Consider the following 12,643-nt stretch of genomic DNA (forward strand, 5'->3'; position numbering starts at 1 on the left):
TGCCTCCTGGGGGTGCCCCTGGAGAGAGCAGTCAGTCCTGCAGCTAGCTGATCTGCATGCTGTTTGCTGCAGCCGCGACCTGGCAAAGTTGGAGATGCAGCTTTCTGGGGTCTGACAGCCGCTGCCATCGATTCTGACCTCTCCCTTCAGGCTCAGAGCCCCAGACAACCAGCTGCCTCGGCCCCATCTAGGCTCTCTCCCCGCCCCCAGGGCCCAGCTTCCCTCCTCTGTAGCCGCGGGCCCCTCCCGTCAAAGGAAGTGAGAAGGGGGCTGTTGTAAGAGGAACCAGGGCTGGGAGTCCGCTGAAAGAGCAGGAGCAGGGCCATGCCCGAGCCGCCCCCAGGAGCCCCCTGAGCCTGTACCCCCACCACCACCATTCAGGCTCCCCCCAGGGGCCCAGAAAACGACCCCCACCATGGTAAGTCCCTCAGGGTGCGCCTTAAAATGCAGGGGTGGGGGGACCAGCCAGGTGGAGGTACCTGGAGGCCACCATCAGAAAGTGGGGCAATGGGAAGGGGCACAGCAGAACTTTAGGGTCCCCCAGTGCAACTCACATGCTCCCAGCATTCCCCACCAGGGACCAAACTCCCCTCTGATGGTGCACGGGATGCCAGGATGCAGACGGGGCACCAAGGATAGAGCAGTAACTGGAGAACAGAAGGTGGCCTGGAGGGATCACCCAGCGTCCACCAGGACAGTGATAGACCACTTTCCTGGGGTTAGGGAAGCCAGTTCCCAGCCGAGTTTGGTGCCTCTTTTCCCTGCGTGGCCTTGGGCAAGTCACTTCCCCTCTGTGGGCCTCGGTTCCCATACATGTCATATTTAGAAACCTGTCAAGATATGGGAGGCATGTGGAGGACCTCACCATTCAACCCTTCAGAGGGTCTTGGGTTCAGCCACTCTGAGTCTATGGCTGTGTCCTTTGGGTGGTGGGTAGCAGTGATGGTGTGGTGGCAGTGCACCTGCATGGGTGACTGGGTGATCTGGCTATAGCGATCACAGAAACAGGAGGCGGTGAGACACAGCACGGCCACAATGGGAGGGCAGCAGGGAAGACACTGAAGCCAGGGGCATTGCCTCCTGGTGAGGCTGAGGTCTGATGATGACTGTGGTGACAGGGCTGGGGAGACTATCACTGTCATGGGTCTAGACCCAGTAGCATCATGTCACACACATTAAGAGGGAGTCCAGGCAGGCTATAAACTTCGCCCCCACAGCTCTATGCATCTGCAAGCCACTTCAGCTTTCATTTTTTGTCATTCTGTCAATGAGGGCGTGTGGCTGGCCAGTCACAGAGCCAGTGGTGTCAACGGCAGAGTGACTGCCAGTTGCACGCAGCAGGCGACTGACCAAGGTGGAGGCAGGGCTTGCGTTAGCCTAGGAAAGAACATCTTAGTGGAGAAAGCCAGTGATAAACTGGGCATCACTGGCCAAGGACCCCTCTGGTTAGTTCACGAACAAACCATCAACTAGAGCTCTGGGCTTGGGATGGAAATTCTTCCAAGACAGAGCCAAGCTGGGAAGACTCAGAAGCTCAGGTGGGCAGGCTTTGATCAAAGGAACACAGGGAACAATCTCCTGCTTGAGAGAGAAGCAACCCGTCCCAAGGAAGCTACGTGACATGCTTAGTCAAAGATGTGCTTGGCCACCCGGGTCTGGGAAGGGAGATACTCACCCAAGAGGACTACGGAAGAGAAACAAGAGTGGAACCCATCCATGAGGCCAATACCTCTGTCTAGGGGTGCTGACATCTTTCTGGAGGGGTGATGGACACCAAAGAGTCAATGAAGGGGAAGGGTGATGGCTCCGTGGTAGAGATCATGCGTAGCATGCATGAGGTCCTGTTCTATTCCCAGTACCTCCACTTAAAAAAAAAAAACAACGAAAGAGTCAACGAAACAATGTTCGTAACATGCTTTACAGAGCACATAATATGCGCTCTATACACAGAAACTGCCACAGTGGGTGATCCTATGGTGAGAGTCAGCCATGAGTCAGCCAACTCATTCTTGGTCGTTGCAGAGGGATTGCTGTTGCACATTGGTGGTGGGTTTGTTGGTGCTGTTGGTCGTGATGGTAGTCGTTGCTGTTGGTTGTTGCAAGTTGGTGGTGACCATGGTTCTTATGGATGGGTTGGTGGTAGTGGTGATGGTTGCTTCTGGCGCCAGCTGGCTTGGACGTTGGGGGTTGGGGGTGGGTTGGTTTCAGTGGGAAGGCTGATCTGTGCCAGGAAGGCAGTCATCACGCAAAGCCGGGTGGTGATGGTACTGTTCCATCACTGTTGGTCGCTCATTGCTGATTCGAAGTGAGGGCCTTGGGAATAGCGGTGGTGCCTTGTTGGCTGTAGAAAGGGGGGGCAGTTTTCTGCTGCTTCAATGGCAGTGGGTCCGGTGTGGCTGTTGGTGGCTAATGTTTTGATCGTGGTTGTTGTTGTTGAAGATGGTTGGTTATTATGGGTTGCTGGTGCCAGTGCTGTTGAGTGTGGATGGCGGCAAGTGATGGTAGGGAAACTGGTGGTGGGATCCAACCCTCTTTTTCTGTTTGATGTTGGCTGGTGGTGCCGGCATTGAGGTTATCAGCAGTTTCTGTTTGACTTTGGTTGGGGGGGGTGAAGGCAATAATTGGTTGTCCTTGGTTGATCATAATGTTTGATCATAATTGTGGTGACATGAGAGTCATGGTGGGGTTTTTTTAATTTGTTTTAATTTTATTTTTATTTTTCCCTGGAGATTGTACCCAAGACCTCATGCATGCCAAGCATGTGCTCTACCACTGAGCTATACCCCTACCCGCGATGGTCATTTTTGAAGTCCAGACATATAAAGCGAGGAGACCAGTGATGTGGCTGCTTGGTCCAGGGGTGGCAGCCACAGGGATGGACAGAAAAGGCCAGGGGCCAAGAGAGAGTTAGGAGGAAGGACTCTAGAAGGACAAGGGTCCCCGCATGTTGGAAAATGAGCTCTGGTTATGCCAAAAGAAAAGCAAGGGGAGACCTGGGAGCCTTTAGTGATGAGAAGGTTGTTTGTATGGTGTAGGGACACAGGGTGTGGCCCCAGAACCCCTCTGGGCAGGACCGAGGCTCCAGGGGCAAGCAAGGGGAGCCAGGGCGGGGCCGGGGATGGAGGGCACAGCTGCTTCACCTCGCCCCCCGCTGGCAACCACAGCTCGCAGGACCCCAGCGAGGAAGGAAGTGACTGTTCCGTTGTTCTCTCCAGGCTGGGGCTCTGCTCATCACCGCCCAGGAGCAGGGAGGCCCGAGCAGTTGGGGAAAATTGCAAAAGCTCCCTCATCCAGCCCTTCCTCCTGGCCCTGTGCCCCTCGCCTGTGGGATCAGCCAGCTTAAGGCTGCTGCCTGTGATGGCCAGGGAGGCTAGTGTCCCCTTTTGACGAGTTTTGCCTTGTTGAATCTGCACAGCTGCCCCTTGAGGTCTGGGGCCAAGATTCCTATTTGCCCGACAAGGAAACAGAGGCAGGGAGGTTAGGCAAAAGGCCATACAATCTACAAGTGGCAAAGGATTTCAACTCAGTGCCCCTTGATCTCATGCTTTTAATAGCCACCTTGGCCAGCAACCTCCTCCTCCTCCAAGGAGAGAGGCTACCTGGGGGGTGTGCTGACCCCCACACTCCCCCACTGCCCACTCCTGCCTCACTGGAACTGAACTCTCTGTCCCAGAGAACCTAGAATCCTGGTGTCCCACACACACCCAAGGCCTTCCTGGCCCATGGCTCCTGCTGCCACCACTCACATTGCCTGGGACATTCATGTTGCAAGGCCTGCCTCCTACAGGAAGCCCTCTTGGATTGCCTAAGCTCTCCTTAGCGCTGTCTGATGGAGATCACTGTCTCCCTTAGGCAACTTGCTTCTGAGCTACTCAAGAGAAGAGTCTAGGCCTGGTCCCCCTTCCTACATGCACTGTAGGGGCTCAGAAAGTGTGTTCACCATCGGGCTCCAATGCCCCAGTCCTAACTTGACTTTCCCTCCTGTGGCACCAGAGAAGCCCCACCCCCCGTAGCCTCCACTGTGGGCTGTGGGGAGCCTCTCTGAAGAGCTGAAGGTAGAAGCTGCATTTCCCCCTCCCATCCCAGCCACCTCACACCCCTGACTATCTTTTGCAAGAACCCCAGAAGGTTGAGTCATACTTGGCTTGTGGTCAACTGTGACCACAACCTCTTTGTTGCACCCTAACCCCCAAGGAAGGGGCTTAGGAACAAACAGCTTCAACTTGACCCCTGGAGACTTGGGGGCCACAGAGAGGTGGATACCCCAGGACACAGGGCAGGGGGCAGTCTCATTGCAGTGAGACCTCATTCATTCATTCATTCATTCATTCATTTAACATTTAACAAGTATATATTGATCAACTCCTGTATCCTCTGTCAAACACTGATCACTTCCACTAAATGCTCTTGGGGCCACTAGCTGCCATTTCCTGAGGCACCCAGTACATCTTTTTTCTGCACTAGCTCAAGCAAGCCCACAGAGGAGATTTATTACAGAATCCATTTTACAGATGGGATAACTGAGGCTTTGAGAAATTAAGGAGACTCCCTGGGGTCACATCATCCACCCACAAGCCAGACCTCACACCCAAGCCGTCCCGTACCAGAATTCTGGACCATCTTCCCAAACACTCTACTCGCTCCAGCAAAACCTTCTCTCCCTCCACTGCAAACAACCATGATTTCTGTGATCACGTGATGCTGAAAGTGGATCTGGGGGTTCCAGGTGCCGGGGGCGGGATTCAGAGGGAGAGATAGCAGGGGCTGCTAGAGGCAGAGGCCCCCTCAGCTGGGTGGGGGGAAGGAGGGAGGGGCAGGAAGAGGAACTGAGGCCTCAAGGCTAGCAGAGTCAGCCAGACACGGCCGTCCTTGAGGCCTCTGACCTCAGAGAAAGGAAGTGGCCTTGAGTCTCAGCTGAGACTGAGGGGTCCCAAGAGCATGGAGACCAGGATGACTCCCAAGGGGAAACCCTGGACAGCACCAATCTTATCTCATCCCGGTCCTCATCTGAACTGAAACATCAACGCCGCTACCTCCAACCCAAACCTGCCTTCCTCTCCTGCTTTGTGACCTTGGGGAGGGCACCTAACCTCTCTGTGCCATAGTTTTCTCCTCCCCATAATGGACCTAATCGAAGTACTGACTCAGCATGTCAAGAGGATGCAATGAGGTCATTCACGGAAAAACCTTCAACCAGAGTCTGGCACAGAAAAACTGCCAGTGGGGTGTTAACTCTGGTTAAGCCTTGCTGTTCTCAGCTTCCAGAGTTACCACCCAAGGCCCCACCCCTGGAGGTCTTCAGAGAGAGAATCCACTTCCTGTTCCCCCGATACACACCCTCCACCCACCCTCCCCACCCTGACTGCAGCTCAGGGACTCAGGGAAAGAGCAGCCCCAACACTGCCACTCCTGCCCCATCGGACCCACAAAGGACACCAAATTTCATCGTCTCTTCTCAACAGCACATGGGTCTCCCCATCTTGAAAACAGGAAACACACTCCCCCCCTCCCCCTCACAGCCTCTTTCCCTCTTCCCCTTCTCAGCCAGACTGTCTCTCCCTGCCTACACCTCCTGACCTCCCAACCTGACTTCTGACCCCGAAGTTGCCAACGCTCTCTGTGGGGTCCCTCTGAGTCTCCCCTGAGCATGAAAGCTCTTCAGCTGCTGGGAGTCCGATCAGCAGCTCCCTGCTTCTCCCACTGGCCCCCGTCACCTCCAGGCCACCCCCGGTTCCCAGCAGCCTCCAACCTCACCTCGGTGGTGGGAGCAACCCCTCCATGCTGCTGCCCCCACAACCCTGTCCTCCGCCATCCTGCTCTTCCCGCTGCATCCAGTGCACCGTCTTAGTGCCTCACACCCAGCACCCCCTTCTTGTAACAAACCTCTCGGTAGGCCCCCGTGAAGCACTGACATGAAATCCACAGACAGTGAAACACACTGACTTCTATCTTTCCAAATATTTAACGTGATCCCCTGCAGTGCACGGAGAAGGTCATTTAGAATAAAACGTGCACAGAAAGATGAAAAGTGCTCAGACACCTGCTGGAGCAGCCAGGTGCGAGCACCTGGACACAGGTGTGTCTCACTGAGAGTGATTGCCCCCCAACAACCCCCTCGCAAGACACATTAATGCCAGGAGCAGGCTGAGCGTCTGAATGCTGAGCAATTCTTAGTGAAATCTGAACCAAACTAAAACCTCCCTTGATACAGGATAGTCACATCCCTGTACGTGCCGTGGGTATCAACCAAGCAAAATAACCTCCACAGATCTTCTATTTATGTCGGAGCCAGCCGACAATCGATCAGGTCCAGAAACCTGTGCTGCAGGACTGAGAAAAGGAAAGACGTAACAAAAAGACAGCAAGACAAGAAAAGTTGGGGTTGAGAGGGTCTCACTCTAGCCCGCAAGACGCTAGGTCAAGAGTGGACGACGAGTTTATTTCTTGCAGTTAATTTATATGATTTTAACCCATTAGCTCATACATTCCTGCATGTAGGCAAAGGTATTGTTTTAAGGCACATTAACAACGTGTACTAAAACCATTAACTTGTATATTGTTACAGACATCATTATTGTTTACAGTTCTTGTAAAACTAAGATTAAGAGTTCCTGGAACCAAGATGATAAGCTAAGACATTGTTCCTCTAGGCTAACATCGTGACTCGTGTATATTTAGCTCAGGTGATTGTTTTCTAAGAAGATCACTGATTTGTGTGCCGATCATATCTCTCCCTCTGAAGGTCCTTTGTGACTTAGTAGCTCAAGGATATTTCCTCAGGCATTAGCGCACCTGGTGCATTCTTTAGTAAAAGGGGTGGCGGGACAGAGATTGTTCTGACTCAATTGACCTTTTAGCCGGGCGCCCCGCACTGTGGGAGTTTAGGCCCAACCTTTGTGCTCGGCAGCCTCAATCTCAGAGCCTGGCGCCCTGCACTTTGGGGTTTTACGCCCAAGTTTTGTGCTCGGCAGCCCTCCGTCACGAGCGGCTCCCCGCATATTTATATATAAAATAGGATTGGTTCCAATGATTATAAACAGGTTTGTTGCTTACAGGAACATCTGCTGGGATGGGCTAGGGGGCTGCGGGCAGGACAATTATGTATTTGTAAACTATGTAATTATGTACAAATTGGGCACCTGTGGCTGCCTTAAAATGCCAACCATGTCCCCATCCCTGGAACCAAAAATGCCCCCATGATTCTTCAAGCACCCCCAGGAGCACTGCAACCCAGCTGAGAACTCCCCAAGCCCACGACATCAAGCCCAAATCCATTTGCTTGGCATTTCAAGGCCCTTTGGGACTCCATCCCTGGCTGACCTCACCTCCAATTATTTATTTACTATTATTTTTAGTGATGGTACTGGGGATTTAACCCAGGACCTCGTGCACGCTAAGCATGCGCTCTACCACTGAGCTATTCATTCAAATGAGCCCTGGTGCCTTGGGAGCTTGACCACTAGAAGATGCAGCCAATGCGCGTGATGTCCAGAACATGGGCAGGGCCATGGCGAGGGAAGCCCGGGTGATTGTAGGGGTCCAGAGGGAGCACGAAACCTGGCCTGGAGTCAGGGAGATCTTCTCGGAGGAGGTGTCATCTGCGCTTGGTCTTAAGGCATGGATTGGTGATAGCCAGGCAGGAAGGGCGTTCTGGGCAGAGGGCTCATCGTCTGCAAAGGCTGAGCGGCAATACATTAAGGCATTGAAAGAGCTCTTTGCAGAGTCCTAAATTACTGGCACACAGTAGGTGCTCAAGAATTCTTCATGGAATGGATGCATGAGGCTGGAAGCACTGGGGAGCCACAGACAGGCTTTCAGCCACAGAGAGATGAGATCATCTTTGCCCCATGAAAAACTCTGCCTACTCAGGCTGGGAGCAGTGTGAGGGGTCCGAGCCCTGACCCCCCCCCCCGACGCTCCCTCCTCTGCCTTCTATTCCTGCTTCAGTCACACTGCTGCCCCTTTGCCCAGGCCGTTCACCCTGTCTGGTGAACCCTGTCTCCCTGTCCTTGATCAAAATCGTCCTCAGTTTTCACATCCCACTGCAAACACCCCTGGGTCCCAGCCACTCCTGGGTGTGGATGCAAGAACCTGGCCTCTGCTGTCAAACGGACCCAGATTCAAATCCCACATCCTTGGAAACAGTTTAACTGCATCCTTAGTCAAAGGTCAAACACTTCTCAAGCCTCGGTTTCCCTCCGTGCCTCCACCACGCTGAGCTGCGCTGAGGATTCCTGAAAACAGTGGTGGCACCTGTACCTGGTGAATGTTAATTCTGTCGAGTGCCCCTCTGCCCGGAGCCCATCCTCACACCTGCTCAGGCTGGGAAGGGGCACCAGCCCCTGCCACCCTGCCACTTCTTTCCCCAAAGCAGTTAATCCCTCCCAACCACCCTGGGAAGCAAGGCTGTTTCTCCCATTACAGATGAGGTCACTGAGGCTCAGAGCAGTGTGAGGTCATGCAGCCAGAATTAGAATCCAGATCTACCTCCTACCAAAAACTAGACTTATTTAATATCTGTGGGCACTCTCCTTCGAATGCCTCCAAGGGCTGTCAGCTTGTCCGGAATCTGAGCAAGCACCTTCTCTGCTCTGGAACTTTCCATGGCTCCCCAGTGCCCCCAGGAGGGACTGGCTTCACATCCATCCCTCCCTCCAGTTGCCCACACTGACACTCCAGCTTGGTCATTGCCCGAATCCCTTCCTGGGGGCCCAGCATGCCCATTTGCATTCCCTGGAATCTGCCTGGCAAACCCTGGTCATCTTTGAAGACTTGACTTTGGTCCCCAGCGTCTTTGATCTTGGGGGTTTTCTCGGTAGCTGGGTTTTTTTCTTTGCCCTTCTCCTTTGTTCATTTGCTAGGTCCTCCCTGCTGGTGCTGAGAAAGGACACAGTTCCAACCCCTGCCCTCCAGGAGCTCCAGGTCTAGGGTAGATAAGGGGCTTCCCAGAGCAGGGACATTTTAACTGAACATGAGTTCACCAGATGGGAGAGCTCCAAGCCGCCGTCACTCTGAGCGCCGGCCTCCTCCGTGACAGGAGTATATGGAACGGAGGCAGAGTGGCCTGAGAGAGTCAGTGTGCTTAAGTGTTTAAGGCACTGGATGAGTTCAGCTAGGCTAAAAGGAGAGCGCATTCCCAGCAGGCTTCCTGGAGGAGGGCTTTGCTGGGAGCCTGTGTCTGAGTCTCTTCCGTGGGGCCTAAGGAAGGTGGCATCTGCTGAAAACCTGAAGGAGGAAATGAGATGGGAAGGTGGGAGCCTGGGAAGGTGCTGGAGCTGGCAAGGGGCAGGGTGAGGTTCTCAGAGGATGGAGAAGACAGCGGAGGGCAGAGCCAGTAGGAAGGCTGTGGGGCCGGGGAGCAGGGTCACAGCCACATGGTGGCCAAGAGGATCTCAAGGGGACAGGCTAGGATGACCAGGAGTGCGAGGGAGGTGGGGGGAAGGTGGCAGCGAGTCAGTGCCCTGGAGAAGGCACTGGGCTTAGTCTGGGCTGAGGCAGGGAGAGTGGGGCTAGGGACATGAGAAGCATGGCAGATGGACCCCCCCATCAAGTTTTCCCTGGTGCCCTCCTCTCCTTCCACCGTGGGCCAGAGCCCCAAGCACGCTGTTCCCCACTGGGCCAGGCATCAGGTGGAGGGACTACAGGCAGAGGGACCAAAAGAGAGGGCTGAGGGCAGCATCAGAGCCATCACTCTGTCTGGCCTCCTCCTTTGGGGGCAGGCAGCCAGGACTGGGAAGGGGGAAGGGAGGGAGCGGGGCAGAACCTGACTTTGGTGCTGGAGGTCACTCAGGCAGCGCCGCTGAGGCACCAGCTCCCCCCTCTGCCAGGCCCCACCCTACAGGGGCTCACCCTCACCCCGCCACCCCTAACCCCATGCCCAGGGCAGCAAGGAGCGCTTCCACTGGCAGAGCCACAACGTGAAGCAGAGCGGCGTGGACGACATGGTGCTGCTGCCCCAGATCACCGAGGACGCCATCGTGGGCAACCTCCGGAAGCGCTTCATGGACGACTACATCTTCGTACCCTGGGCCGCCGGCCGCGGTGGGGGTGGGGCGGACGAAGGACGGAGGGATGGAGGATGACTGGCCAAAGGATGCGGGGATGATGGCAGAGGGACTGTAGCACCGCAGGAGGGACACACAGTATCTGAGCACAGGAACAGAGTGGGGGATGGACAGTAAGAGCACTGGGTGGTAGGGCAGGGGACAGTGGGGTGACAGCAGGGCTCTGGGTGGACTTTTCCCCTATTCCAGATCCAGCTCAGTTTTTTCCTAAGGGACCCCAGGTGCGTCTGAGTATCTCCCTCTCTTCCTCTAAGCCATGGGCTGTAGGAGGCCACAAGGGAGCAGGATGAGGGAAAGGAACCCTTGGGGGTCAAAGTCTACCAGAAACTGCATGGCCCTTAACGGTCCGCAGACCTACATCGGCTCCGTGCTCATCTCCGTAAACCCCTTCAAGCAGATGCCCTACTTCACCGACCGCGAGGTTGACCTGTACCAGGGCGCGGTGAGGCTGGGCCCGGGGAGGGGGAGGCACAGCCCCAGGACCCCCGGCCGCCAGCCCCAGGCTGAGCCCTGCCCTCTGCCGCCAGGCCCAGTACGAGAACCCCCCGCACATCTATGCCCTCACGGACAACATGTACCGCAACATGCTCATCGACTGTGAGAACCAGTGTGTCATCATCAGGTTCGGAGTGGGGGGCCCCAGCCCTCCTGCCTGGGCCCCACCCAAAGAGCATCACCACCCCCAGGGAGGTTTACTTGGAATTCCTGATCCAAACAGAGCCTGCCATCCCTCTCTGCCCCTGGCCCTGCTTCACTTTCTTTGTCACCATCTAACCCATGATATATTTTTATTCATTCTGTTACTATCCCTCTGTCCCCTCTAAACATTAGCTCCAGGAGGACAGAGATTTGGATCTGTCTTGTTCACTACTGTATCCTCAGTGCCTGGAATATTGCCTGGCACACAGTAGGTGTCCAATGAATGAATGAATGAATGATCAAGCTCTAGAAAGGAAACTTCCCCCCAACACCTGGTCACCCCAATTTCTTCCCTCACTGCCCCCCCCCCCAGTGGAGAGAGTGGAGCCGGGAAGACAGTGGCAGCCAAATACATCATGAGCTACATCTCCAAGGTGTCGGGTGGGGGCGAGAAAGTCCAGGTAAGACAAAATCAGCAAAAAGGCCTGGGTCTCCCCACACTGCTCGGTATTTCATCCGCCCGAACCCCCACGCCCCGCCTCAGTCTGACCTCTTCCCACCCCACTTGCCTCTTTCCCTAGCATGTGAAGGACATCATCCTGCAATCAAACCCACTGCTGGAAGCCTTCGGCAACGCCAAGACTGTGCGCAACAACAATTCCAGCCGCTTTGTGAGTCTTTGCAGTCCAGCTGCTCCCTCCGCACTGGGCCTCTCCCGTCTCTCTTTCCCTCCCTCCCTCTCTCCCTCCCTCCCTCTCTCTCTTTCTGTCTCTGTCTCTCTCTCTCTCTCTCTCTCACACACACACACACACACACCTTTATTCCCAAGACTACGGGAAGTACCTCCTCCTGGATGGGAGACTCACTTCCTGCTCACGGTCCTCCTGATAAAGAGTCCCCTGGCAGGAGAACTGTGGAAGCCATGACATGTCTGTACAGCATTCTGAAAACTCCTCCCCTGGCTGCAACCAGGCTACGTCTGTTCCGATTGATATTTCAGGTCTCATTCATTCCCTCATTCATTCTCTCTTTCAGCAAATAATTATTGGAGTCCTTCTTATACTTGCTTAATCGTACTTCTATCCATCCATTTTTTTGATACACTGCAAAGTAAGCTGCAGGCAGCATACCTTTTCCACCAAACACTTCGGCATGCAGATCATTCATTATAGCCCAATATAATTTTGCAGTTGTCTTATTTCTTTTAAAGTAAATTTGCATACAGCAAAATACATAAATCTAAAGTGGACCATTTTCTGAGTTTGGACAAATGCACACACGTGTGCAACGCAATGCAAGCCCCTATCAACATACAGAACATCACTCTGTCTCCAGAAAATTCCCTCTTGTCTCTCTCTAGTTGATCTCTACGCCTACCTTACCCCAGATGCAACCACTCTGATTTTTTTTTTACCGTGGATTATTTTTGGCTGTTCTAGAATTTAGTAGAAATGGGACCACACAGTCTGTGTTTTCAAACAACTAATACACACAAAAAGGTGGATGAATCTCAAAAATATGTATTTCTATTTTATTTTAGATAGTTTTATTGCATGAGAGAATAAGGATTTGTCATATAAGTGTCAAAATGTGTAGTATGACGATGTCATTTGTATTGTCATGGGAGGGAGGGGGCAGGAAGGAGTAATAAGGGGGCTTGTCGGTCTTCCAGGCTGTGGCCAGAGTAGAACCCAGATGTTGCCAGAGACCAAAGAAGGGGCCTGTGGGGCCCTTTCTCGGGGCCCAAGGACAACATGTGGGAGACACCCAGGGTCATTGGAATCAGTCACATCCCACAGAGACACGGAAGCTTCTGTGTTGTGGTGGAGGGAGTAGTGAGCTGTCAATAAAATGCAATACTTCTCTGTAGCCAGGCACAGGGCTAGATGCCCTGAGCGAGGACTTCAATCATCAGGGAGGGAGGAAAAGGCATTCGTGAG

The 12,643-nt window shown here is 54.0% G+C and overlaps 1 protein-coding gene across 1 annotated transcript in view; it reads left to right on the forward strand.

Annotated features, from left to right (window-relative positions):
* The first annotated feature begins 131 nt into the window (after positions 1 to 131).
* MYO1F (myosin IF) overlaps positions 132 to 12,643 on the forward strand; it is a 31,887-nt gene continuing 19,375 nt past the window's right edge. Inside the window, exons 1-6 of the mRNA XM_006206315.4 lie at positions 132 to 418; positions 9,882 to 10,019; positions 10,417 to 10,506; positions 10,592 to 10,686; positions 11,077 to 11,164; positions 11,285 to 11,374. Coding sequence (XP_006206377.2) covers positions 416 to 418; positions 9,882 to 10,019; positions 10,417 to 10,506; positions 10,592 to 10,686; positions 11,077 to 11,164; positions 11,285 to 11,374 — 504 coding nt within the window. The 5' untranslated portion in view covers positions 132 to 415. The remainder of the gene's footprint in view (positions 419 to 9,881; positions 10,020 to 10,416; positions 10,507 to 10,591; positions 10,687 to 11,076; positions 11,165 to 11,284; positions 11,375 to 12,643) is intronic.

This window comes from Vicugna pacos, chromosome 22 (assembly GCF_048564905.1).
Source record: "Vicugna pacos chromosome 22, VicPac4, whole genome shotgun sequence".
Taxonomy (NCBI): domain Eukaryota; kingdom Metazoa; phylum Chordata; class Mammalia; order Artiodactyla; family Camelidae; genus Vicugna; species Vicugna pacos.